The sequence below is a fragment of the Hypanus sabinus genome, chromosome 7 (genome assembly GCF_030144855.1).
Source record: "Hypanus sabinus isolate sHypSab1 chromosome 7, sHypSab1.hap1, whole genome shotgun sequence".
Classification (NCBI taxonomy): Eukaryota; Metazoa; Chordata; class Chondrichthyes; order Myliobatiformes; family Dasyatidae; genus Hypanus; species Hypanus sabinus.
Genome location: NC_082712.1, coordinates 122,600,702 through 122,625,986, shown reverse-complemented (window position 1 = coordinate 122,625,986; position 25,285 = coordinate 122,600,702). Strand labels below are relative to the sequence as shown.

The following is a 25,285-nucleotide window of genomic DNA, read 5'->3' as shown; positions in this document are numbered from 1 at the left end:
CCCTCCTTCTCCCATTTTGTTTTAATATATGAAGTTGAATGTGTTTTAAGATTCGACAACCCCTTATTCATGCTTGAAATGACTCTACTACTGTTATCTCAATTATATGTTTTTCAAATAGCTCTATCAAGCGCGTACTTGCCTTGGTTACATTTTTAAGTGTCTTATTAACATATTGTCACATCTGTAAATACCGATAAAAATCTTGTTTTTCTAATAAGTGTTTCTCTTTAAGCATTTGAACAATGTTCCTTCTTTCATTATGTTGCAAAGAACTGTTATTCCTTTAGCTGTCCAGTCCTTAAATCTAGCATCCAATTTATTTGGTGCAAAATCCAAGTCATATGCACACTATTTAAGAATTGCAATATCTCCCTCTCGATTATATTTTTTTATAGTAGTTTTCCATATTTTAAGAGTCAATTTAACCCATGGGTTATCAATAGTATTTATGTACCTTTGCAGGCTGTTCCAATTTATGTCTACCGAAACCATTGGATTTTAGCTGCCATTATATTAGAAGAGAATGATGACAATTTTCTATCACCAGTGTATTTTAAAGAATAATTACTGATAATAATTATTGATCAATTAATTTACTAAATTTTTCTTGAAATGCTATTGAAGCAATGCCAACTGGAATACTGTGGAAAAGTTGCTAATCTTTTTCAAACAGTAGAGAGGGACCTTCCCATGAAACAATGACAGAAGGACCTCAGTTCACTTTCCCAACCAAATACATTGTTTTTTTCCCCAGATAAGCACTGAAGTGAAATCACACAGTGGAGCTTCCACCCATTTCCTTTAGACCAGATCTAAATCCATGTTGACAGGAATTTTGCTAAAAAAGCATAAATAACATATTAACATTAAAATCTATGCCATTCTTTCCATTGGCAATTTCCACTAAAATTTCCTGGGAATCTTACGGGCTTAAATTGAAAAGTGAATGTTTGATGCAACTAAACAATTAATGGTTGACTGAAAATGAAGATCTTAAATCATATTCCTTCTTGTCATGTTCTGGAGCAAGGTAATTATATTCAAAGTGATTGAACCATCTTTTCTCTACGACAGCTGGCTTGATAAAGAAAAAAGTGATTATAGAACACGGAACTGTACAGTGCAGGAAAAGGCTCTTCAGCCCCGGTTATGCCAAGCCAATTAAATTCGTAATCAAATCAGTGATAATCTAATTGCTTCTACCTACACAATGTTCATATTCTCTCACGTTCCTATACCTACCTAAATGTCTCTTGTAAGCTTCTAACATATCTGCCTTGACCATCACTCCAGGCACCCAACATTCTCTATATAAAAAGAACTTGCCCCTCACTTCTCTCTTGAACTTACAGAAGCTACATTACATCTCCCATTTTCCTGCCCGCCACCTGTACCTTTTTGAAATTTAAAGCTTCAGAACTTTCTAAGATGTCAAAACTCTTCCAATCCTGGCTTCTTAATCATTGCTAGTGTTGCTCACTCTGATTTTGACACCTGTGTATTCAGTTGCTTGTTGCTAATCTGTGGAAATCTCTCTCCAATCTGTCCTCCACCCTGTCTGTCTCCTCATCTTGCTCCAAAGAAAGTAATAGATTGACCAATTTTTATTTATCTCTCTAGACATCTGTACAATCTGTCTTGTCATCTGAAAATATGGATCTAAAACTTTCTCTCCCAGTTATTAATATTTATGATAAAATATTACTGCAACTACACTGATTCCAGATGTGAAGTCATCACTCCGAATATTTTTTACACCCTCCTTCAAAGTTTGTGATTTCCTTCTATTTGGTGGGAGATCTCCAAATTTCAAAGTCATTCCTTCATTTGATAAGCCCTATTTTAAATGTATTATTTATATGCATTTTCCAGCAGTCCCCATACTTTTGAAGTACTGTAAGGCATTTGAACTATTCTGGAAGATATTATAAAAAGTAAGCTGTCTCTGTAAAGCACCTTGTACCTCTCACCACCTTAGAATTCTGAAGTATGTTCTCCCTTGTCCTTTTCCTTTGTGTCTTGCTGACATATCTTTCTCCATGTATTTCCATTATTTTATCACCATAGAGTAGTACATTATTAATAAGTCTTGCATCGCATTGAATTTAAGCGTAGCTGCCATTTAGATGTCTATATTAACATTCTGGGTAGAGGTGTATGACAAACCCACCCCCATGAGTAGAAGGAGGCAAGGAGGGCACAAGGTTTAAATTGGAAAAAGCACAGCACCCTTCAATCATTTTAATTATCTATTGTTTTGAGACATCTAAATATTCAGGTCTGAAGCAGAATGAATGAAGTCAATTGAAAGATGGGTCTGTGGTTATAATATTAAAATAAGGCTCCATTCATACTTTGGCTGCAAATTGAAATCATTGAAGTCTGATCAGACTTCCTGGAGTGAGGGAAGCTTGGCAGTAAAAGGAAGATGGGTGCAGCAGGGCATTGCAGATAGCATGCCATGTGGAGCCAGAGGAACAGGATAGTTTCTTCATGCCTCCAGTTAGCTGAATCCAACCTGCAAACTAATTGAGTTCACTCCATCAAGCCCCAGCTAAATTTGATTCTGCACCCATGCCCCACCCACCTTGCAGCCCTCACCATCCCACGTTTCCTACAGTTCTTTGGTGCATCTTTCAGTTGCTTGGTTCCTTGTTGACAGCTGGGCACTGTTAATCTCATTGAGTGCTTGCTTACTTACAGCCTGTTATGCCATCGATTTTCACTACCATCAGTCATGCAAGTCCTGGGTAGAGATTCAGGAATATCATCACATTCAGATGTTGAAGGATTCTTTATTGCTGCTTCCGTACGATTTTGTTTTACCAGACAGGATTGTTAGCCCTGAGCTGAGACCCAGAACCTGGAGAACCAGAGGATCACTCTTACTCTGTCCTCTACACTTAGCGTTGTTTGGCATGGGTCACTCTACCGAGAGCTAAAGCATAAAGCCTGACTCCAACCAGCATAGCTCTCCAGGTCATTGAGGTACACAAGCCTCCAAACCATGACAAGGCTGTGGTCCTCTTGGAAATGCCTGGTGAAAAATGGGAGAAAGAGATAATATAAGGTGATTGGAATTAAGTTCACCAGGATCTTTCATCTAGCTCTGTGCATTTTCTATCTAATATCCTTCTCTGGGCCCTGCCTTCCCTCACTGTCTTTATAGTATTGTGTAGCATTATAAAACCATGTTGATTCTAGTTGAACTCTGTCAGTAGACAAATCTTCTAGAGTAATTTAGAGCATTTCTTTCATATCGCTAGTGGTGTTGTCAATGAGAAAGATGTGAGTGAGGCAAAGATTCCAGCAATTGGTTAGGTTATATCCCCAATCTATTTAATTGTAGAAATAAGATCTTCCTCACATGTTTTAGTGAAACCAGTTTGTTTGGATGGAATCCTGTGGCTAACCATACTGAACAAGTTTATGCCTTTAATAAAATTGCAGCTGGAGTTGGAAAGCTACAAACACAATAAGAGTGACCTTGACCTTGTTGAAAGGAATTTATGAAGGTGGTATAAAAAAGGCAATTAGTTGCCTCACTTAACCTTATATTGGGGTCAGATTGTGCACTCTGTTTTTGATTACATGCAATGGGAAGACCCAGTCAGGTGTATACTGTGTGTGCTAGCAAGATATGAATAGTTTTGTGTTTCTTAGTTTTATTTCTTCAGATATGTTGAGCTGTGCTGTGCCAAAGCTCTCCCTGAAATTTTGCAAGTATATTTCCAGCAGATGGGGGCAATAGGGCATGGTGGGGGTCATTTGGAATACGTGTACAATGCCACAGAGGCTTCATTTTTTGGATTGTATTGGTTGCCTTGTAGAACTGTAAGTATTTGAGCAAGCATCCCTCTGTCAAGAAGAGTTAAGAGCAATACACTTGCTTAAAAACTTACGTATTAGGCAATGACTGCATTTTGTGTGGATTTAGAAGCAGTTTCCCCTCATTATCACAACCTGCCTTTAGCAGTCTAATAGGACTTCACTGTGTTTTCCTTTTGGCATTGATCACTAAGATGTCAGTGAGGTTGATCGAACGATTTAAGTGCTGGAGAAGTACTCAAGTCTGAGGTGTAGATTTTGAATATGCCCTAATGTAAAATGATTGATGGTATATTTGCAGCTTATTTTGTATTTCTTCCAATTTTTATTTCTATTGAAGTGTCCCATGGGAGGAAGTGAGTTACTTTTCTGGTCTCGTTTTGACTGGAGATACTTTTATAAAGAAATTTTGATTTCCCTAATTGCACTTATCTCAGCACAACCTAATCATACTCATTTAGCATGATGAAATTAACAATTTCCTTTGAGGGGCTCTCTCTCCAAAGGATACTGAATTTTGTTGAGTAGAGCTCTGTGGGTATCTACAACCTCTATTGCCTCAGCCAAGAGCTCGACATTATATTCAATCTAAGAGCCTACAGGATTTTTAAGAACGTCATATCCTCACATGCTCCTGTCCCCTCTTGACTTCCCTACACATACTGCGTTTTTTTTACGGAGGAAAATAGCCTGTGGGGATGTAAGCAGGTGGCTGATGCATAATCATTCATTTCCACTAGTTCAAAGAGAAAATCAACACCAACTTCTTGCAGCAGAATTTAGGACCAGGAATTCTCTTTGGTTTCCCTGAGCTAAGTAGCTACCAGCTCCTTTTAACCTGTAGTTTTTCTACCTCTCTGTCTGTTTGAAAAAAAAACTTTGGTTCACCAAATAAGAATATAATATGTAAAAGAAAACTGGCTTCTACAGTCCCCTCTTAGCATGATCAAAAACAGTTCTGATATTCATCAATGTCGAATCTAAGCATGCAATTTGGGAACAGGAAACTTCAACAAAGAACAGATCTATTTATGAAAAGTGTGGGTTGAGGGCTGAGCCAGAGTACAACAATTAACCTCCCTGTCCTTTCTCAATACTTGAAAGAATATATAGAGCTCAAGTATGATATCTCACCCAAAAATGGTTTCCCCGTAGAACACACTGGAGCCTCTGAAGTTGAGTTTGACCCCACACACTTCTCAAATGGGTGTTGGAGTACTATCCTCTATAGGACAGTACACAGCTCCTGTGATTTGGATTCAATCTCCATCTCCAGTGCTGTTTGTGAGGAGCTTGCCTGTTCTCTCTTAGTGTTCTTGCCTCCTCTCAAAGATTTCCGGGCGAGTAGTTAATTGACCACTGAAAGTTGTCCATCATGTGTAGGTGAGTGGTAGAGTCTGGGGGCAGTTGATAACAAGGTGGTTTAGAAGGTATGTGCTATCATGAGAGGCTGGACAAACTTGGGTTGCCTTCTCTGGAGTGGCAGAGGCTGAGGGGAGATCTGATAGATGTTTATAAAATCATGAGAGGCATAGGTGGAATAGACAGGGAATATCTTTTCCCCAGGGTGGAAATGTCTAATACCAGAGGCCATACATTGAAAGTGAGAGGGGATAGGTTCAAAGGATATTTGAGGGGTGAGTTTTTTACTTGGAGAGTGGTAGATCCCTGGAATGCGGTGCCTGATATGGTGGTGGAGGCAAACACATTACAGGCTTTTAAAAGATGTTTAGATAGGCGCTTGGATGTGAAGAAGATGGTAAAAGGGATTAATTTTTGGGGAGTTTTTGATTTACTTTTTAGCTGGTTTAGCACAACGTTGTGGGCCGAAGGGTCTGTTCCTGTGCTGTACTGTTCTGTGTATCTATGTGTCTCTATAACAAAATGGAATTAGCATAAATGGGTGCTTGATTGTTGGTGCAGACTCAATGGGCTGAAGGGCCTGTTTGTTTCCTGTGTCATTCTTTGACTTCATTCCATACATGGTGAATAAAATAGCTTTTCAATCAGTCAAGGTGACTCATACATGCCCACATTGATTGTAGTCCCCTTGACCGAAACATGAGGATGATTATGTTTATGTACTGCTAAGTGTTATTACGGATACAGTAGAATTCCCTCTTCTGGCTCATGCATTAGGCAGCTTTTCACTTGGATAATAGCTACAAAAGGGAACTTATCTCCCACTTCATTGCACAGTCCTGTCACATGGTAAATCTTGGAAAACCTTACCTCATTTTTGGATGTCAAATTAGTTCAAAGATAAATTCACTCTCTGAGGAAGGCCTCTAACTTCAACAATATTAAGGTAAAAAGCATCTTTATGTTTTCTACTGAAGACTGGAAGCGTAACTTTTTATTCATTATTTTTTTAACTTGTTAAAGTAGCATATTGTCTGTGATTATGTACAAAGCAAAGGGGAGAAATTTATCTCTTGTCTCAAGCATAATGGATGTGAATTAGTGGGTTGAATACAACCAGCATAATATATCCTTCAATGCTCCAAAACCCAAGGTAATCTCTTCTCTGTCGAAGTCTTTACTTTGTATTTTGGAATATGAATGAATATGTCTGCATGGTTGTCTTAGTGGGAAGGCAATGCCTTCTTGGGTCAATTTGCTGAGTTGGAGGATGTTCATTGCTAACAGAGAGGAACATGAAATCCAAATTCCTTTTCTTAGTCACTGGTGACCATTGCTGGAAAGTTCAAGTCTTTGGATGTTGGAAGGGTGACATATCGGGATGAGACACAGGATTAGACTTGGTGCACACACCTTGCCAACTCTTGCTGTCAAGGTTTGTGCAGGAATAATGGCCACTTGGCAAAGGGCACTGGAGAAGGTCATGTCTATAACCAAAAATCTGCCTCAGCTCATGCTAGTGATGTAAGAGAGAAGGGAAAATGGAGGAAAATTGTGGTGGGAAACGACAACAGATGTTGATTTTTTTTGTGCTCTATGCGGATGTACTTCAATATTTTTTTAATATGTTTCCTCGCAGTGAAGAAATCGCTGGGGATGCTTGAAGTGAACAGTGGAACGTTGTCGAGGACAAACAGCTATGGAGATGACCTTGACCTCATCGAGGGAGAGTCAGCACTGGCCCCCATCACACATGTTTCGCAGTAAGTCACTGAGTACAATAATTAAGCTCATGTCGCTGAGGTTCTGGGGAGTTCTTGGCAGCTGGCACACTCAACTGCAAGTGGTTAGTCTTGATCTTAACATTGCTGGACAGTCACAAAAATGGCATCATATTCACTCTAATGTATTATAGCCCCAGGAAAGACTTGCATGATTAAGTTACCATATGATTTCTGAATGTTTGCCTTAATAAGTCATAGGTTGATTGAAACTTCTCACCATTTCTAAGGGTCAAATGAACAACTGTTTCAGAAACAACTCAGAATGTGGTGATGCGTTTTCTGAAATGCATGCGGTTATTGTCTGTTCACTGAGGTATACAGGTAAGTTTGGGGTGTTTCATTAAAGAATTGAGGATTTATCTTCCTGGATACGACTCCTGCGAACACCCAGGAACACTACCTCCAAGGAACACTGGACAGAAAAAGGTACAACTGAAAATATTGAGTGGGACTACATAACCCAAAGGAATTATGCCCATCTTTCAGTCTGTTAATTTGTAAGTCTTTGAAAATCCTTTACAGATGAATGTAAGTGTTTCCCTGTTCAAAATTATCTGCACAGCCTGTGCCCAATCAATTTAATGTACATGGGCAGGAGCCCAAGAAAATTTACCTTCATATAGTACAACAGTTCCTCACGGACTGAGATATATTGGGGATCACTAAACATAATGCACCCAGCAGCAGGCTGATTGGATTGCCTGCATTTCACATTCCATTGACTTCAATTGGACTGTAAAATATATCCAGTATGGTCTGGTCAGATTCCAGTCCCATGGGCAGATTCAAATCGCTCCCTGGCAGTCTACATCTAGGCTGAGTCAATGTGATATTCCATTGTTACATGTTGTTTCTTTGTATGTTAAATATTAATAACCATTGCAATTCTTGTTGAATAGCGTGTGGTTTGTGAGGATTAAATCCAGAAACATCACACTGGTCCTGAGCTGTTCAATTAATCACAAAGTCAAAGCTGTCAGTGCAGATGTAAAGTTCCAGCATCAGCAATAGTGAAACTTAAAAGTATCTTACTGTTGTGTATATTTCAAGTCTTTGCTCGTGAACACAATCCTCTCTGGTCTGGTTCAGGCATATGTATCAGGATGGCGTGGGGAAGGGGAAATCTGGCCAGGGCTGCTATATCTGGTGGGACACCATTGTTTCTCCTTCACTCTAGTTCTTGGCAAGAACATGACCACAGATCAACCACAAATGTGTTTTACAGCTTTCTATTGAAATTTAGAATGTGAACTTTCCATTCAAAGAGCCAAGCATAAATTTTAGGGCTGCAATGTTCTCTAAAGTAGCCAACAATGATTAGGTTTTTCCTTGTTGTCAGCTTTGGTCCTTTCTCTCTCCCTCTCTCTCTTTCTTTCACTCACAGTCATGGCTCCTTGTATCTTCTTTCCTGGTGTTTTTTGTCTGCAATCGTTTATTGTCACACAGTTAGAAAGTTAGCTGTTGTAGCTGGTTCAGGCGTCATCAGGTCTGCAGCGAGTTAATGTAGAAAGTTAGATTCTAACTGAACTTTCTCCCTGAAGCTTTTCTCAATTTCATATTCATTTGACAATTAATTGATTCCAGGAGCAAAAGATTAGGTGATGTATTGAGTTTCCAAACATTTCCCCTTTGTATGAAAATGGCCAGAATGTTGCCAGTGACACATAACCTGGTTTGGGTCTTTCACATACGAATTGGATTATTTTATTAATGCCCCGGCGCAATGTTCAAAGAGGCAAATAAAAGACTCATGTAACCTTATCATTGTATTGGTGAGTGATTAGAGCATTTAAACAAATTATCGAACAATCTGCCATTCAACATGGAAGCATGGTGAATAGAGAATTATCTTGAAGAGACTGGTACTTCTGATTCATTCAGTTAATGTAATGCTCCATTATTTCTGGTGGCTGCTCATTTGAAAAGTAGGGAATACTTGTGTCATCATTTCAGTATCTAACTAATACTGTTAATGGAGTGTTACGAACCCCATAACTGGGTCACTTACCAGCAAAGATAGAGAGGTCCGTTGAAGTCTGATGGTACTATTTTTAACAGTATTTATTGATAAAAATACACAAAAATAATATCAATGCAAACATACAGATAATATATGTCATCAATACTAAATCTAAAAGTGCGGGTATAATAATAATCAATAAGAAATAAGCTCTATCGTTGTCTAGGGGATAATGTATTGTCTGATGGAAATATAAAAGTCACTCAGTTCATTCAGGCTGCAGCTTTTTGGTTGGAGAGAGTGACAGATTTTTAGAAACTTGCCGGCTTTTCCTTTCATCCGATCTTGATCTGTATTCGTCCTTTAGCGAGGCCGTTCCGTGGAAGACTTGTCATCCGGGTAAGGATGGACACACACAAGTCCCCACCAGTCTCATACGTTTCTCCTGGTGCGTCTGAAGGGGTTGTACCCCAGACCCTCTTTTATCCTTACTCACGGGGTCTCAGATGTCAATCAGGTTGGGATGATGCAATCCCTCAACCAGCCCACTCTGGTCGTCCCCTGAGGGGCTTCAATGAATAGTACAGTACTCAATACACAATTCCGTCTCCAAGAGACAATGGCCGTTATCCGTGGCTTTGTATTGCTGAGGCCAGGACCCACATTCCAAACCCTTGTGGATCCTGCGTGTCTCTCTCTCATTTCCTGGGTCCCAGACCCAAATTAATAGAGATCTTGCGATTCTCACAAAGGAGGGGGCTACTTTGTACCCTTCAGCCCCTCAGAGTTGTGGCACATTCGTAACAGGAGCAATGCATCCCATTACAGTAGCCATTAAAGTTTGGGTTTAACACTTTGTTTACTGAGGTGGGAGTCAGTTGACGTTTCCCAGTCTAAAATAAAAATAGAATTTCCACCGGCTCACTGTGGAAAATTAATGCCACAGCTCAGAAAATCACAAAGTAGACACGTTAGAGTGAGGATAATGAAGACTTTTTCCATATCCAAGTGAGGCAACAGAAAGATGGTGAGTGGGAACGACTCTGAGGGAGAAGTAAATGAAATTGGATGACCCTGCTGTGGCTAAACCGTGAAAGGCTGTTTCCATTAATTGAACAAGTAAAGGGAAAAACATGGATGAGGAGTTGACTCATGCTGTTCAACTGATTAACTGGGAAACTTCAACACATACAGTAGTTCTGGAGACTAAACTTAATTTAAAATGAAACAGAATTAAGATTTGAAATAGAAAATATATTTGTTGGAGTTTAAAATGGAACTGAAGAGTGATCAATAATCCTTCAGTTTCCTTCTGTGCAGTAAGTTCTAAACTGCTATGAAAGATCCTTTAAAAAATTCTGATCTTAAAGGAGGTCATAGCTTCCTTCTACCAAACACACTGCCCTTTATGATCCTGTGGTTCCTCTTAGGCCAGTGTGTGTTAGTCAGCTTCAATATGTAGGCACATCCAACAGCACCTGAAATCACTTATCACTTTTTTTTTATTGGCATTGATGATATGTAATTTCAGCCCATTGCCATTTCACTTGATACCCCCACTGTCTATAAGTTGTTAACATATTTGACTGATATATAATATGCAACATTGGGAAAGAAAAACTGCAGCAGCCATGTGGGAACATCACCTACATGTAAGCTTAAAAGTTGCACACTCTCCTGTCACTGTTCCTGAATCTTAGAAGTACCTTTCCTACAGGACAGTGGGAGTAACTTCACCAGAATGTGCAGTGGTTCGCTCAGTACTACCATCTCAAGGCTAATCTAGAATGGGAACTAAACTCTGCCCTTGCCAGGAAAGCTCACTTTGAAAAAAATACAAAGTTAGGTGGGTGCCAGATGAGTGGAAATTTTCAATTAACCATCAGGGAGACTGATACTATTAACTTTAGTCTCTGTCACAAACTGCATTTGCTAATCACCAACTCTTATCACTCTCCTGGGCAGCTTTCTGAAATGGAACCAAAGTCTTCAACACTTTGGTGCCACATTTCAACTAGGTTGACTCTAAGACTTCACAACCATGCCATCATAAAGATCACCTATGTTTGTTTCCAGAATCTTGCTCAAGTTCTCTACTGATTTCGATTCATGCTGAAGTTGTCTTTGGCATTAGTATTTTTAATCCATTGTAATGAGCTCTGCCACCTACATAATAAAATGGAACAACTTACTGGCCAGTCACTACTGACATGAACTAGCTCGTGGTTAAGCTATGCTTTGGTATGAAATATTCTAATGCCCACCCTTGTTTCCTCTTTCCATGGCCTATCCCTTTTATCTATATAATCTTCTCCACCCAAGTAACTCTTCAAGGTATGATATTCCTTCTGTTCCGATTTCTGCTCATCTTTCTGTGTCATTGTTCCATCTTTGGCAGTTCAACCTTTAGGTGCCAAGGCTCGAGACTCGGGAACTCCTCCCAAAATCTCTTGGCCTATTTCTCGGTCTTCTGTAAGAAGCTCCTGAAAGCCTTTAACCAAGCATTTTAATACCCACCCTAAAATAAAGCTGGAAAAAAACCATCAGTTTGGTTGAGCTCCTGTGATGTTCTTTATCATATTAACAGGTGCAGTGTAAATGCAAACAAGAGGATGGTTGCCATTCCACTTAGTATGATTGTGTCTGTCCTGTCCCAGGCATCTTCTGTGCCAGTTCCACATTGCCCTTAATTCCTCGACCTTTCAAAAATGTATCCATAACAACTTTAAATCTCAGTGATCTAGCCTCCACGGGCCTCTGGGGTAACAATCCTAAAGGTCCACTACTCTCTTGTGAGAAGAAATTTAAAAAAGAAGCAAATGATGAAAAGAAAATGATTAATCTTTTCAAAGGGTAATAGACAATATTTATAACTTTAAGCCCATGCCACAGTTTTTATCTTGTAACTGTACCCTTTTATGGGAAATTTTCACATTATGGAACTATCTCAACATCCACTTTGTCATGCCAACTTAGGATCTTATAAGATTCAATAAGATTGTACTAAGCTCCATAGAATTTGGGGTCTAGTGTTACTCATTTAGTTTGTTTGTGTTTGGACGAACCTTTCATATCAGGAATCAACCAAATGAATCTGTTCTTCACAGCCTCAACTGGTAGTCCACCCATCTTTAAATAGGGGATTAAAAGCATCAGTGGAGCTGCTGTGGTGGATCAGTCTGTCTTGAGGTTCCCAGGTGATTCAATGTCCAACAAGATATGAACAATTTAAACTTGTATCAACAAGGGAGCCCGATGACTCTTCAAATAGGATTCTGGTTCATGTGTGGACATCAGTGTGGACTGCATACGAGTTACAAATGGAAAGATTTACATCTATTATGGCCAGTTAAATACATCATTTTACTGTTGGTTAAGAGAGAAATCCCAGTGTTACCATTTTACTGTTGATTGCCAGTTCAGATTCAGGGAGTTTCCATGAGCAACTTGTGAAATCAAAGGTCACCTTATCTTGGCTATTCCATCATCAGTTCACTTGTATTTGGATTTACCAGTTCTCTTCTTCTCAGCCCTCAGTTTCCCCCCTGTCACCTGCTCAAGGATACCCTTGAAGTTATTCCTGCAACAGCTGCTGGCCCTGAACATGAATGCTCCACGACAGGAGACCCAGCCCCTACTGAGTAACTAGTCTATTAACGGAACCACTAAATTTCCATACTCAGGTTTGAGGCGGAGAACTAGATGGCAGTAAGACACTGCACCGCGTGGGAAAGGAAACATGCAAAGAAACAGCCCTGTTTCTCTCAAGTGAAATGCCTTTGATGTCCGTTTGAATTCACTGAGCTCCCGCCCAGAGGAATGAATCAATGGGAAATCACAGTGACTTGCCCCTTCTCAAAAAAGAAGCAAAATATGGGAAGAAATGATTGGAGTAAAGTGATCTTTTCAAAGGGGATTAGACAGTATTTATAACTTTAAGCCTGTGTATTTAAAAGAAAAAATAAATTGACTCAGAAGCAATTTGAATGCAACCTTTTTTAACTGGTAAAATAAACTGTGAGTCAGAAGCAGGTCGAAGGCAACCTTTAACCAACAAATATGTTTAATGATATTTTCCATGTCTGGAGACTTTTGTGGTGGAATGTTGTAAGTAGCATGGTGAATATTGGTTGTTAAGGAGGGGAATGTTGATGGGACTTAGTATTGGAGGGAAGTCTAGTTAATGAGATGCACACATGCACATGCAAGGACACGCACACACACACACTCACACACACACACACACACACACACACACACACACACACACACACACACACACACACACACACAGATAAATAGAAAACACACACACACACATATCCCATAGAGCCAATCTGAAGTGTTAAATATCTTTAACTGAATGGAATTTAAAGCTTTTTTTTGGAGACAAACGCAGTTGGCATGCGATCAGTCAATTTATTTGTGAACAAAAGAATTCTTGACATAAAAAGCTGACATTCCTCATCAGGGAATCTGCAATCCTTGCTTCAGAGGGAAATCGAAGCATGTTCATGCTCATCTATATTGCCTTCAAAGAATCTTCAAAGAATATGCTTAAAAGACATTTAATTTTTAACAGTTGGATGCAATTTACCAGTAATGAAAGCTGATGACATCATGTCTATGACATTGTGTTCAATCCCAATTGACAAGCATGCGTTAAGAACACATGCATGTTCTAACCAAGCTTACGCAGCAGTAAAACCCAATTGATGTTGATACAGCAGTTTGCAGTCAAAGTTTAATTCCATTAGTGTCTTTTTTTAAGGTTTCTGGAATGACTGGTTTGATTTTTCAATTGATGTTGAAGCTGATTTTCTGGTTCAGAGAGCAATAAGACAATGAAAAATGCTTCACAAATTTATTTTAGAAATTAAATTGTTAGATCCACAAACTGATCTGTTCAGTGCTCCAGGCAAACCATTTCTGAATCTGTTTCTCCTCCACTCTAAAAGCAAATTGTCAAGTTAAAGCAGGAGTATTCCTCCTTAAATAATGTCTCTGCAGATTGTCATCTGCCTTTATTAGAGTCTCTAGCCAAGCTTCCATTTTACTTTCAAAGTGCAAGAACTTCTGAATCTAAAGATGAAAATAGACATTTTAAAATGAATTGTCATTTACTATCCTTTCAAGTCCCAACTTCACATTCAAGTTTAATTGTCATTCAAACATACATGAGTACCCATGAACACAGACAAACGAAACAGCGTTACTCCAGGGCCAGGGTGCAAAGGACAGTACCAGCAGTCATACACAGCACAAGGCTCATATAACATGCACAACACCCTGGAGGAACTCAGCAGGTCGGGCAGCATCTGTGGAAATGAACAGTCAACGTTTCGAGCTGAGACCCTTCATCAGGACTGAAGAGGGAGGGGGCAGGGGCCCCATAAAGAAGGTGGGGGGGAGGGTGGAAAGGAGAAGGCTGGTAGGTGCCAGGTGAAAAACCAGTAAAGGGAAAGAACAAGGGGTGGAGGAGTGGAAGCAGGGAGGGGATAGGCAGGACAGGTGAAGAAGGAATGTAAGGGGAAAGCACTACGGGTAGTAGAAGGAGGCGGAACTATGAGGGAGGTGATAGGCAGCTGGAGGAGGAGGCAGAGTGAAACTGGGATGGGGGAAGGGAGGGGGAGGGAATTACTGAAAGTTGGAGAACTCAATGTCCATGCCAAGGGGTTGGAGTCTACCCAGACGGTATATGAGGTGTTGCTCCTCCAACCTGAGTTGGCCTCATCATGGCAGTAAAGAGGTCTTTTCTTGTTTTTCACCTGGCACCTACCAGCCCTCTCCTTCCCACCCTCCCCCCACCTTCTTTATGGGGCCCCTGCCCCCTCCCTCTTCAGTCCTGATGAAGGGTCTCGGCCCGAAACGTTGACTGCTTGTTTCCACAGATGCTGCCCGACCTGCTGAGTTCCTCCAGCGTGTTGTGTGCGTGTTGCTTTGACCCCAGCATCTGCAGATTATTTTGTGTTTACAAGGCTCATATAAGGTAGCGGTAAAATACGGTCACACAAAAAAAAAGATAGTCCAGATCCCTGAGACCACGGAAGTTGTAGAAATCTACTGTCAAACACAATGAGGGTTGTCTTTTGCTGAATGAACACTGGGGGCAGCACTGACTCCAGAATGGATGCTGCACCACTTCACCTTCACCATTCCCGTGGAGTGCACTGACTCCAATGCCACCAGCTCTCCTGGGCGGTTCTAAACTGACAACTTCCGGCCTAGCCCTTGCTACGACTGAAGCCAAGCAACTCCCCCACCACCTGCCAATAAAACAGTGAATCAGACTTGGAGCTTTCCAGATTAACAGTGTGCAACAAGGTCTTGTGATCACCAGAATAGTGACTAGGATGATCACTTGCTGTTAGACCGCACACCACTTTCACGCTCCAACTCCTCCGAAGCCGGCAGCAGCACCATCTGCACCGTCCAGCTCCTTCAGTTTCTCCACCAATGAGCAACTCTCTGATGGGGTCCACCTGCAGTGCTTTAAGTTCTGAATATCCAGCAGGGTCTTGTGATTGTAAAAAATGCCTTTAAAAATATAATAACATCTTTGGTTGGCCCTCGTGAAGCCCCTGCATCTGAGAATGCCACCATTTTATCAGATTCCAGGAAATCCATTCACAAGCAAGGGAAAATCTGCAGATGCTGGAAATCCAAGGAACGCACACAAAATGCTGCCTGGCCTGCTGAGTATTTTCAACATATAACCATATAACAATCACAGCACGGAAACAGGCCATCTTGGCCCTCCTAGTCCGTGCCGAACCCTTAATCTCACCTAGTCCCACCTACCCGCACTCAGCCCATAACCCTCCACTCCTTTCCTGTCCATATACCTATCCAATTTTACCTTAAATGACACAACTGAACTGGCCTCTACTACTTCTACAGGAAGCTCATTCCACACAGCTATCACTCTTTGAGTCAAGAAATACCCCCTCGTGTTTCCCTTAAACTTCTGCCCCCTAACTCTCAAATCATGTCCTCTAGTTTGAATCTCCCCTACTCTCAATGGAAACAGCCTGTTCACGTCAACTCTATCTATCCCTCGATCAAATCCCCCCTCAACCTTCTACGCTCCAATGAATAGAGACCTAACTTGTTCAACCTTTCTCTGTAACTTAATTGCTGAAACCCAGGTAACATCCTAGTAAATCGTCTCTGCACTCACTCTAATTTATTGATATCTTTCCTATAATTCGGTGACCAGAACTGCACACAATATTCCAAATTTGGCCTTACCAATGCCTTGTACAACTTTAGCATTACATCCCAACTTCTGTAATCAAAGCTTTGATTTATAAAGGCCAGCGTTCCAAAAGCCCTCTTCTATGATAACATCTTCTATGTGTTGCCTGGAAATCCCTTCTCTACTACATTTAAGAACGCAGTACATTTCATTGATTTACTGATAGATTTGCCTTCTCTTACAATGTGACCTGCAGATGAAGCAAAAAGGCAGTATAGTAACTGAGCTGGGAATGACTAAAGGATGAAACCCAAGAGTAATGGGCAGCCATTTAGTGATCTGCCAAACTCATCTGTTGATCGGGAACAACTAGGCTGCAAATAGGAATCCCTGTAAGAACCTGAAGGTACAAAGTGATAAACAGGAACAGAACTGCTCTCTATTAATGACTCTCGATACTGCCTGTGCCCTTTAGAATGGTCTAAAAATTAACCCCCGAGATTCTGCTTTGAGGAACCTGAGAGAGAAGTCATGGAGGCATTAATAATGTTATGACAACTCTTGCAGATTGGAACAGAATTTGTGGAGAGTTGCTGCTCAAATGGGTGAAGAAGTTTCTAACTGGCTGATGAATAAGTCTTTTGGATTCCATTTGGTGGGGGGGGGGGTGGAATGATGTAGACAGTAGATGGTAGGAACGCAGGGATGGGAGAAGTTGTGTAATGAAACCTTCATAAATGCATCCAGTCAGTAGTTCCAGTATATCATTTGCCATTCCAATTCTTGGCCCAACCAGCTAGCCATACAGTGTCTGGAAGAGATTTAATAGCATAGTAAGTACTATAATAGTAAGTACTACTCATGTGAGAAAAAAAAGGTTTTAAGTTAATTTCTCTTGAATGCTGAATATTTCAGACAACTGGGAGAATACAGCAGATCTGATGGGTAAGAGCTGGAGAGAAGCTGGAAAATAACTGTACCTCTTTTCCCCAGCTCCTCTGTCTTGTAACTAGGGGAAAATGAGAGATGTAACTAACTTCCTTCGATTTAAACTGAAGGATTTTCTCAGAATTTTCACTGGAGGCAAAAACTAATTATATAAATAGAAATGGATGGCATGAGAATTAAGACAGGAAAACCGTCCAACATATTCAGCATTCTGCTGAGAAAGAATGGTTAAATAAGGAGCCTTGCTACTTGAGTACAGTAGCAAAGTACCAGAGTAGGAAGATGTTGCTGAAAATGTGAAATACAGAAAATGCTGAAAACAATCAACTGGTTAGGTAGCATGTTTGGAGAGAGGAAGAGAGTTAACTTTTCAATTCAATGACCATTTATAAAAAATTAATTTTTCTCTCTCTCTTATTCTCAATCTCTCTCTCATTCTCTCTCTTTCTCTTTCTCTCTCACTCTCTCTCTTGATATATTTAGATTTTCATATCCATGTAATGACGAGCAAAGAGGAAATAAATAAGGGCTTGACAGATTGCATACATTCCAAAAACAAAAATATATATGTTCTTTTAAAACTCAACTTACTTGCCATTAAGTTATAGTATTTTCAAAAGGTTGTGTTTGGATTCTTTCATCTCTCCATCTCTCTCTGGCTGAAATTTAAAAAATGTAGCAAGTGCTGGAAATATTCAGATTAGACATTGTCTGTGGAGGGGAAGGTGCGATTATGTTTTTCAGGTCACTAACCAGATCGCAGATGCCGCAGACAGGTCATCAGACTGAAACGTGATCTTTCCTCTCTCCACAGATGCTAGTCAGTTGGCTGATTATTTCCTGCCTTTTCAGGTTTTATTGCCGATCTGTGGCATTTGCAGCATTTTGCTTTTGAAGAATTACTGGCACAAATTGGTTAGGTAACAGTATTATAAGTAAAGATCAAAATACTCTTGATTAACACCATCATTCAGGGGCAATCAGGCTGTTGTTAGGCTTAACATAAAAGAATGGGTCACTCTCTCCAAAACAAAACAGTTAATTGATTGGATATGAATTTAATCAAAGATTACAAAAACTTCATTTTACTCTCTCTCTCTTTCTTTGGCTTCTGTACTATAAAACTGCGGACACAAATGTAGTTTATTACCACAAATGTTCAGTTTATAAACAAAGTTCAGTAAATCATTGATATTGTATAAAACCTGATGTAATGTTGTGTTCAGGATAGCTCTAGATACAGAGCGGGGCTAAATCAATAATTCTAAAGAATCATTTAATGATTTTAAAAAACATTAGACGAAAGAGCATGTGTCCTTTAACTGTTTGGTTTGTTATGGGATAGCTAATGCAGTCTTGGCCCAGATAAGCTTTTAATCTGTGCTGTGGGTGCTTCTGTGAACTGACAGGAGCAGGGACCAGAAAATGGCAAAGTAATCATTTGCAATTTCATCAAGGCAATTTCATCAGTATAATGATGCTGTGGTCCAGAAATGTATTTAGTTGGAGTTCATTGTCTTTGTGTCCATTTGTAATCATGCTTTTACAAGGTACCATTGGAACAACAGGGAGCAGCCACTATATCGGATACCTGGTCCAGCAAAACTCTCGCTTCATTTCATTGGTGCATGAGGAAGATCAGCATTGCAGGTGCATTTGGAAATTAGGAATGAAATCAAAGTCATTATGCTCAAAGGAACTTTCTGCAATCACCCTGGTTCAATCCACTTCTATGCCCTCAAAATGAGTTGGGTCCTTATGATTTTGTTTCTAATTGGTTAAATTGACAAAGTTACGAGACTTTGATCTGCATATGTCCAGGAAGTTCTGTGACTGTGGGGGTCTCCTCACATTAAAAAGCATTGGTGGGAATATCACATCAAAATGATTCAGATATAATAGGTTCTGGATTAATGATAGGATGATAATTTATTGACAGGCATCTGTGATAGTTCTGTGACAAATGCAAGAGCTAATCTGGGAGAAGGAATCCGTGGTTAAAGAAAATGAACATCAATAGATGTTTGAAACTAAATTCAATATGATAGGGCAGGGATGCATAATCAGCACCAGTTAAAGTAGAATATAATGTTTTGGCTGCATGCCCTTCATCAAACTACCCCATAGACTGGTCATAAGATGAAGTGCATTCTTGTTTTTTTTAACTTCAAAGCTCCTCTGATCTGAACAAATAGTTTAGCAGCTTTAGAGCTCAGCTGCATTCTTCATTTTCTTCGCTGCAATGAATGCTTATCTGTGTGGACTGGAGGGGAAGTGGTTTGTTCGTGTCCACTGGGGAGGGAGAGGAGACAGGATTACACCTAAACCAAAGAGCAACTCCCAGGGCTTAGTGCAGGTGGGGGTCCAGCTCCTTGGCACAGGCTCTGTCCTCTTGAGTGAATTTACAATATTTCACCTGCGTTTTAGAGACATGGAGCACAGAAACAGCCCAATTTAATCCATTCCAGACAGTTACTTGGCCCAGTTCCATTGACCCGCTCCCAGACAGTAGCCCTCCATACACCTCCCATCCATATACTTATTCAAACTTTTCTTAAACACTGCAGAACAAGCCTGTATCTACCACTTCCACGAGCAGCTCATTCCATACTTGAAACACCCTCCAGGTGAAGGAGATTCCCCTCAGGTTTTGCTTAAATATTTCACATTTCACCCGTAACCAATAAGCTCTAGTTGTGTCACTCAACCTCAGTGGAATAAGGCTACTTGCATTTACCCTTTCTATACTCTTGACAATTTTGTACATCTGTATCAAACCTCCCCTCATTTGCCTGTGCTCCAGGGAAAATCCGTTCAATCTTTCCCTATAACTCAGGTCCTCAGGTCCCAGCAGCTTCCTTGTAAATTTTCTCTGGGCTCTGTCAGTCCTGTTGATAACTTTTCTGTAGGTAGGTTATCAGGACTGCACGCAATTCTCCAGATTTGGCCTCACCAACGTCAACATACCATCCTACCTCCTGTACCCAGTACCCTAAGTTATAAAAGCCAATGTGCCAAAAGCTCTCTTTTAAAGACTGTCGACCTGTGATACCACTTTCTGGGAAATATAGATCAGTATTCCCAGATCCCTTTGATCTGCTGTACTCCCCAGTACCCTACTGTTCACTGGGCAAGACCTCACTTGTTTTGTTTTTAAATTCTGTCTGCAGTCTTTCAGAACATTTTAACAGCTGGTTCAGATCCCATTACAAGGTTTGATGCTCTTTCTTGATCTCCACTACACCACCAATCTTAGTATAATCTGCAAATTAACCGATCTAGTTAACCACGGTATCATCCAGATCACTGATATAGATGACAAACAACAATGGACCCAGCACCGATCCCTGTGGCACACCACTAGTCACAGGCCTTCACTCAGAGATGCAACCATCTGATACAACTCTCTGTCTTATTCCGCTAAGCCAATGTTGAATCCAATTTACTACTTCATCCTGAGTGCCAAATGACTGAACCTCCCATGTGGGACCTTGTCAAAGGCCTCGCTAACTTCCATGTAGACAACATCCACTGCTCTTCCTTCTTCAGCTTTCCTGGTAATCTCCTTGAAAATACTGTAAAATTAATTAGAAGTGGCCTGACATGCACAAAGCCATATTGACTATCTCTAATCAGGTCCTCTCCATCCAAATACATGCATATCCTATCCCTCAGCATGCCTTCCAATTATTTATCTCCTATTGGTTTCAGGCTCACCAGCCTAAACTTCCCCAGCTTATTTAGGCTTTTCTTGAACAATAGAACAACATTAGCTATTCTCCAGTCCTCTAGCACCTAAGCAATAGTTAAGGACAGTTTAAAAACCTCTGCAGGGCCCTAGTACAATTTTTGTACTGGACTCCCACAAGGGTCAAAGGGACAACTTTTCAGGCCCTGGGGACGTGTCCACTTTAATTTCTCTCTGTGGTGAACTACATATACCTGTCTGGACAGTCCCCCTGCTGACTGCTCCTGTGGCTCCTCCCACAGACCCCTGTATAAAGGTGATTGAGGTCTGAGCCCGTACTCTCTGTCTCCAGGATGTGGTACGGTGGTCAACCACTGCTTGTTCCTTCTTCCAGTCAATAAAAGCCGATATCTCACCTTTACATCTCAGAGAGTTATTGATGGTGCATCACTCTCTCAAGACAAATAGCACCTTCTCTTGTGCAATTGTATACTGTCCATGACCTTACTACTGTTTTGCCTCAATCCTATAGACTCTGTCCATCTCCTGGGTAAGGATAGATGCAAAAAAAAAATCCATTCAAGATTTCAGATCTCAAGATCTCTTTCAGTTCCAATTTATCTTTGCTATCTGTAGAAGTTCACAGGATTCTCCTTTACCTTGCCTACCAGAGCCTTCTTTTAGCCCTCATGGTTTCCCACTTAAGTGTTATATCTTGCTTTTCTTATACTCCTCAAGCACCTCATTTATTCCATGCTGCCTATACCTGCAATAGACTTCCTCTTTTTCTGTCACCTGTCCTATCTCATTACATAATAGGAGAATCAATATTTTCAACTGCAGTGTTATACTTGCTGCTCCTAAGGCATTATATTCCTTGTTTTGTTATTTCTTTTTTGTTTTAAATGTTCTACATCCTAGCCCGCACACTAGTTCTAACCATCTATGTTATCACATACATGATTATTTATGTTACCTTATTGTTTTGTCAAACAGCCTACAGTTCACCTAAGTTCTAGCTCCCTTCCTGTGCCTGTTGGTAGTATTGTGTTTTTTTTTATCCCCCTCTTCATTCTTTTTCTAACTTTATAACAGTCATCAGTGTAAGATGGAGCATGCATCCTCAGGATAATCAACTGTTTTTTTCCCTCCATTTGAGTGTGAGTTACTCAGGTGGATGTTTAAGGAGTACACTTTCCTCCCTTCCTTTCATTTCGAAGCCACAACCTCTCTTTTGAACCAACCAGATCTCATTGGATGTCGGATGAAGGTGTTTAGAAAGAAGCATAACTTCTTCAACCCTAAGGCAGATAGGACCATGACAAACATATTTAACTGCATCTAGAGAAATCTGTGGCTAGGTTACCTTGGGTGGCGTGGTAATGAGATAAAAGTAACTGAGCTGTGCTGGAGCTGAGATGTGTCTCCAGAGCTCAAACTTGTGGTGTAAATGACCACATAAATTTAGCAGCTGGTTTCAGTTTTTATGGTGCAACTGAGATCTTTACATCCTATTCCTGGCATGGTTAACAAGTAGGTGTGAGGCATCAAGTGCTAATGAGTCACCTTGATGTGATATCCCATGCCCTACGTAGGCAAAAATGGACACTGGCTGGAACAAAACAACACTCAAAAAGGAGAATGAAATAGAAAGGAATGGCTGAGGTGTTGATTACATTGTAGTTGCAGACTGTCATGAAATTGGAGTGTAATGGAGTTTCAGTTAGAAGTAGTAGTGCAAAATAGTTCAAGAGAAGAAAATGAATAGTTTGAGGAGAAGAATGGTAGAAGGTTGCATTGCTCAAAGCATTCTCTGATAAACACAAAGTTGTAATGAATGGCATCAAAGGCACATAAAACTGATAAGAAAGAGAGGAAATTATTTCTGCCATCTGTAGGAATGAACAACTATAGCCATTGGACTTTTGAATTTAATACTATTATAGGAGTTAATTGGTATGCAGGGGTGTCCATCCATTGAACATTTGTAACAGGATAATGGGCTTTATTTCCACTGTTTTGGACCCCAAAGATTACTTCCAGGTGAAGCAGCAATTCACCAGTGCTTTTGACATGACATTTGTTTTCTCTTTATTGGGCAAGCCAAACACTAATTGAGTGTCTTGAAGATGGTAAGATTTCTGGTAAGATGGCAGTGCGCTTGGACGCAGCAGCCTCTATGGAGCCAACCAAAGGCGCTATCGTCTTTTTTTTATGATCGTAAGATACTGCTGCAAATTAAGAACTTCAAGTACTGCAGATCTACTCCATCGGAGAGCTGCTCATCAGCAGAAGAGCTGGACTCGGTGTGGACCATGTTGCTGCCTGCTACATCAGTGTGCGAAGGTGATGTGCAGCCTAACAGCGAGTGATTCTCTTAGTCGTTTTTCTTGCAAGACCCTGTTGAATGTTGGTAATGTGGCATGTTGCAAATCCGGTTGACAGCGGGACTGATGGCAGGTGAGCTGTGTGACCTCAGCTGTAGAGAGGACTAGGTCTCGTGCTGCAACGTCCCCTGTTTGCAGCTGCCCAAGAGAAAGGTGTTAATGTCGGTGCCCAGAGGAGGTGTTATGTGTGTCCATACTGGCATTAGTGCAGCCCTCCAATGTTCCGAGTTCATTCAGTGGAAGACAAGCTGCAAGACAGCATTTGTCGGCAGTCTGCTGTGGGCTTGCTCTTGCTGACAAGATTCCTGGACTCAGGGACTTAGGATATATTATATATTTCTTTTATGTCAATGTGGGGTCAATATGGAGCCTTATGCTGTGTATGGCTGTTGGTACTGCGTTTTACACCTTGGCCTTAGAGGAATACTGTTTTGTTTGGCTGGGTTAATGCATGGTGAAATGACAACTAAGCTTGAACTTGAACTTGTAGAACACCTCCATTCAGTCCACAAGCGTGAACTTGAGGTTATATTATCACTTTGTAAGTTATCCATTCCAAGACTGTGACACTGTGAGGCAGGGACTCCACAGTGCCACCCAGCCAGCCTCGGCAATGAATTCAGCAATTTCAGAGAATTGGCCATTCAAGGTCTGTATCTCACATTTCCAATTTTATGCTTCTACCCTCACACTAGATATACCTTTTGTTAATCACATGCCTTTATTAAACTCTTTCAGCTGCTATCCCTATCGTAACATTCACTCTGTCCAGGTTCACCCAGACCTTCTTTCTTGTTCTAATCTACTTTCCCCAATCCTTGAACTTAATTATTGTTCAATATCTGTTATAGAAGTAGGCTGAGGCCCAAACTGGTTTTGCCAGATTACTTGCAAATATTTGGTAATCAGGTTTCTATGTTAGTGCTGGTGACCAAAGTAAGTTTCCGGAGAATCCTTGGTAGAGGGCAACTGGAACATCAGGCATTGTCATCCTTTCAGGAAGGTGGAAGAAAGAACAGTAAGAAGGAACCATTTCAAAAGATTATTTATCACCATATGAAAAAGTATAGCAATTTTCGAATTGGCGAGATTCTATACACATTGGTATAGGGCTCGGGAGGAAGCATTTGCTAAAAGGCTGAACACATGAGGTATATGTGATGGAGCAGGGGCTTTGTGGCTCCTTAACCAAAATACATTAGTTCCCTGAGAGACTTCGTGATTACCTTTATTTACTTTATTGAACTGGGCTGCTGTATGGAGGTGGGCAGTCTTCAGTGAATTACCCCATTTCTCTTTTTATAGTGAATGCTAGGTCATTGGCAAAACAGCGGAAATTAGTTGGGGAAAGGAAGCAGATACCCCTGAGGATAATTCTAAGTACCTAACTACTGCCTCCTGTATTTGATTGTTCCAAGGCTTTGGGAGCACAAGAAAGCAGATTCTCCAAGGCATTACATCATGGGAAGTTCAACTTCAAGTTTATCGTCATAGTCGTGTATTTATAGGGTATAAATGCCATTAAATTAGTGTTTTCCAGCAGTAGTACAGTACATTATAAACATGGCAAACATAATTTTACAAAAGCTTAAATTAAACAAAATTATACATAACTTACACATGCACAAAAATAAACAACAAAATAAACATACGGAAGTTATGGTTGAGAATGAGAAAACATTGTTGGGGCAGTGTTAGTATTTTTCTGGTCAGTTTAAGAATCTGATGGCAGTCAGGAAGAAGCTGTAGTTGACCCTTGAGGTGTGTGTCTTTACCTCCTTCTTGACGGCAGCACTGAGAACAGGGCAAGGCACAGATAGTGGCAGATTGCCTTCATGGTATATAATGTCTTCTAGATAACCTCAATGGTAGGGAGAACTGTATCCATTAAGACCTGGCCAAGTCTACCCCTCTTTGTAGCCTCTTACATTCCTGAGCATTGGTGTGTCCACACTTGTCTGTGAGGCTGTGATGCAACCAGTCAGAATACTTCCCATTATACATTTGTAAAGATGATCAGAGCTTTTATTGACCTGCTGAATCTCCACAAACTAACAAAATAGAAATGTTCGCATGCTTACAAACAAGCAGGATGAACTCAGCAGGTCGGGCAGCATCCGTTGAAAG

The 25,285-nt window shown here is 40.6% G+C and overlaps 1 protein-coding gene across 1 annotated transcript in view; it reads left to right on the top strand.

Annotated features, from left to right (window-relative positions):
• LOC132397142 (potassium voltage-gated channel subfamily KQT member 1) overlaps nucleotides 1–25,285 on the top strand; it is a 795,097-nt gene that overhangs the window by 278,752 nt on the left and 491,060 nt on the right. The window contains exon 12 of the mRNA XM_059975504.1: nucleotides 6,833–6,956. Coding sequence (XP_059831487.1) covers nucleotides 6,833–6,956 — 124 coding nt within the window. The remainder of the gene's footprint in view (nucleotides 1–6,832; nucleotides 6,957–25,285) is intronic.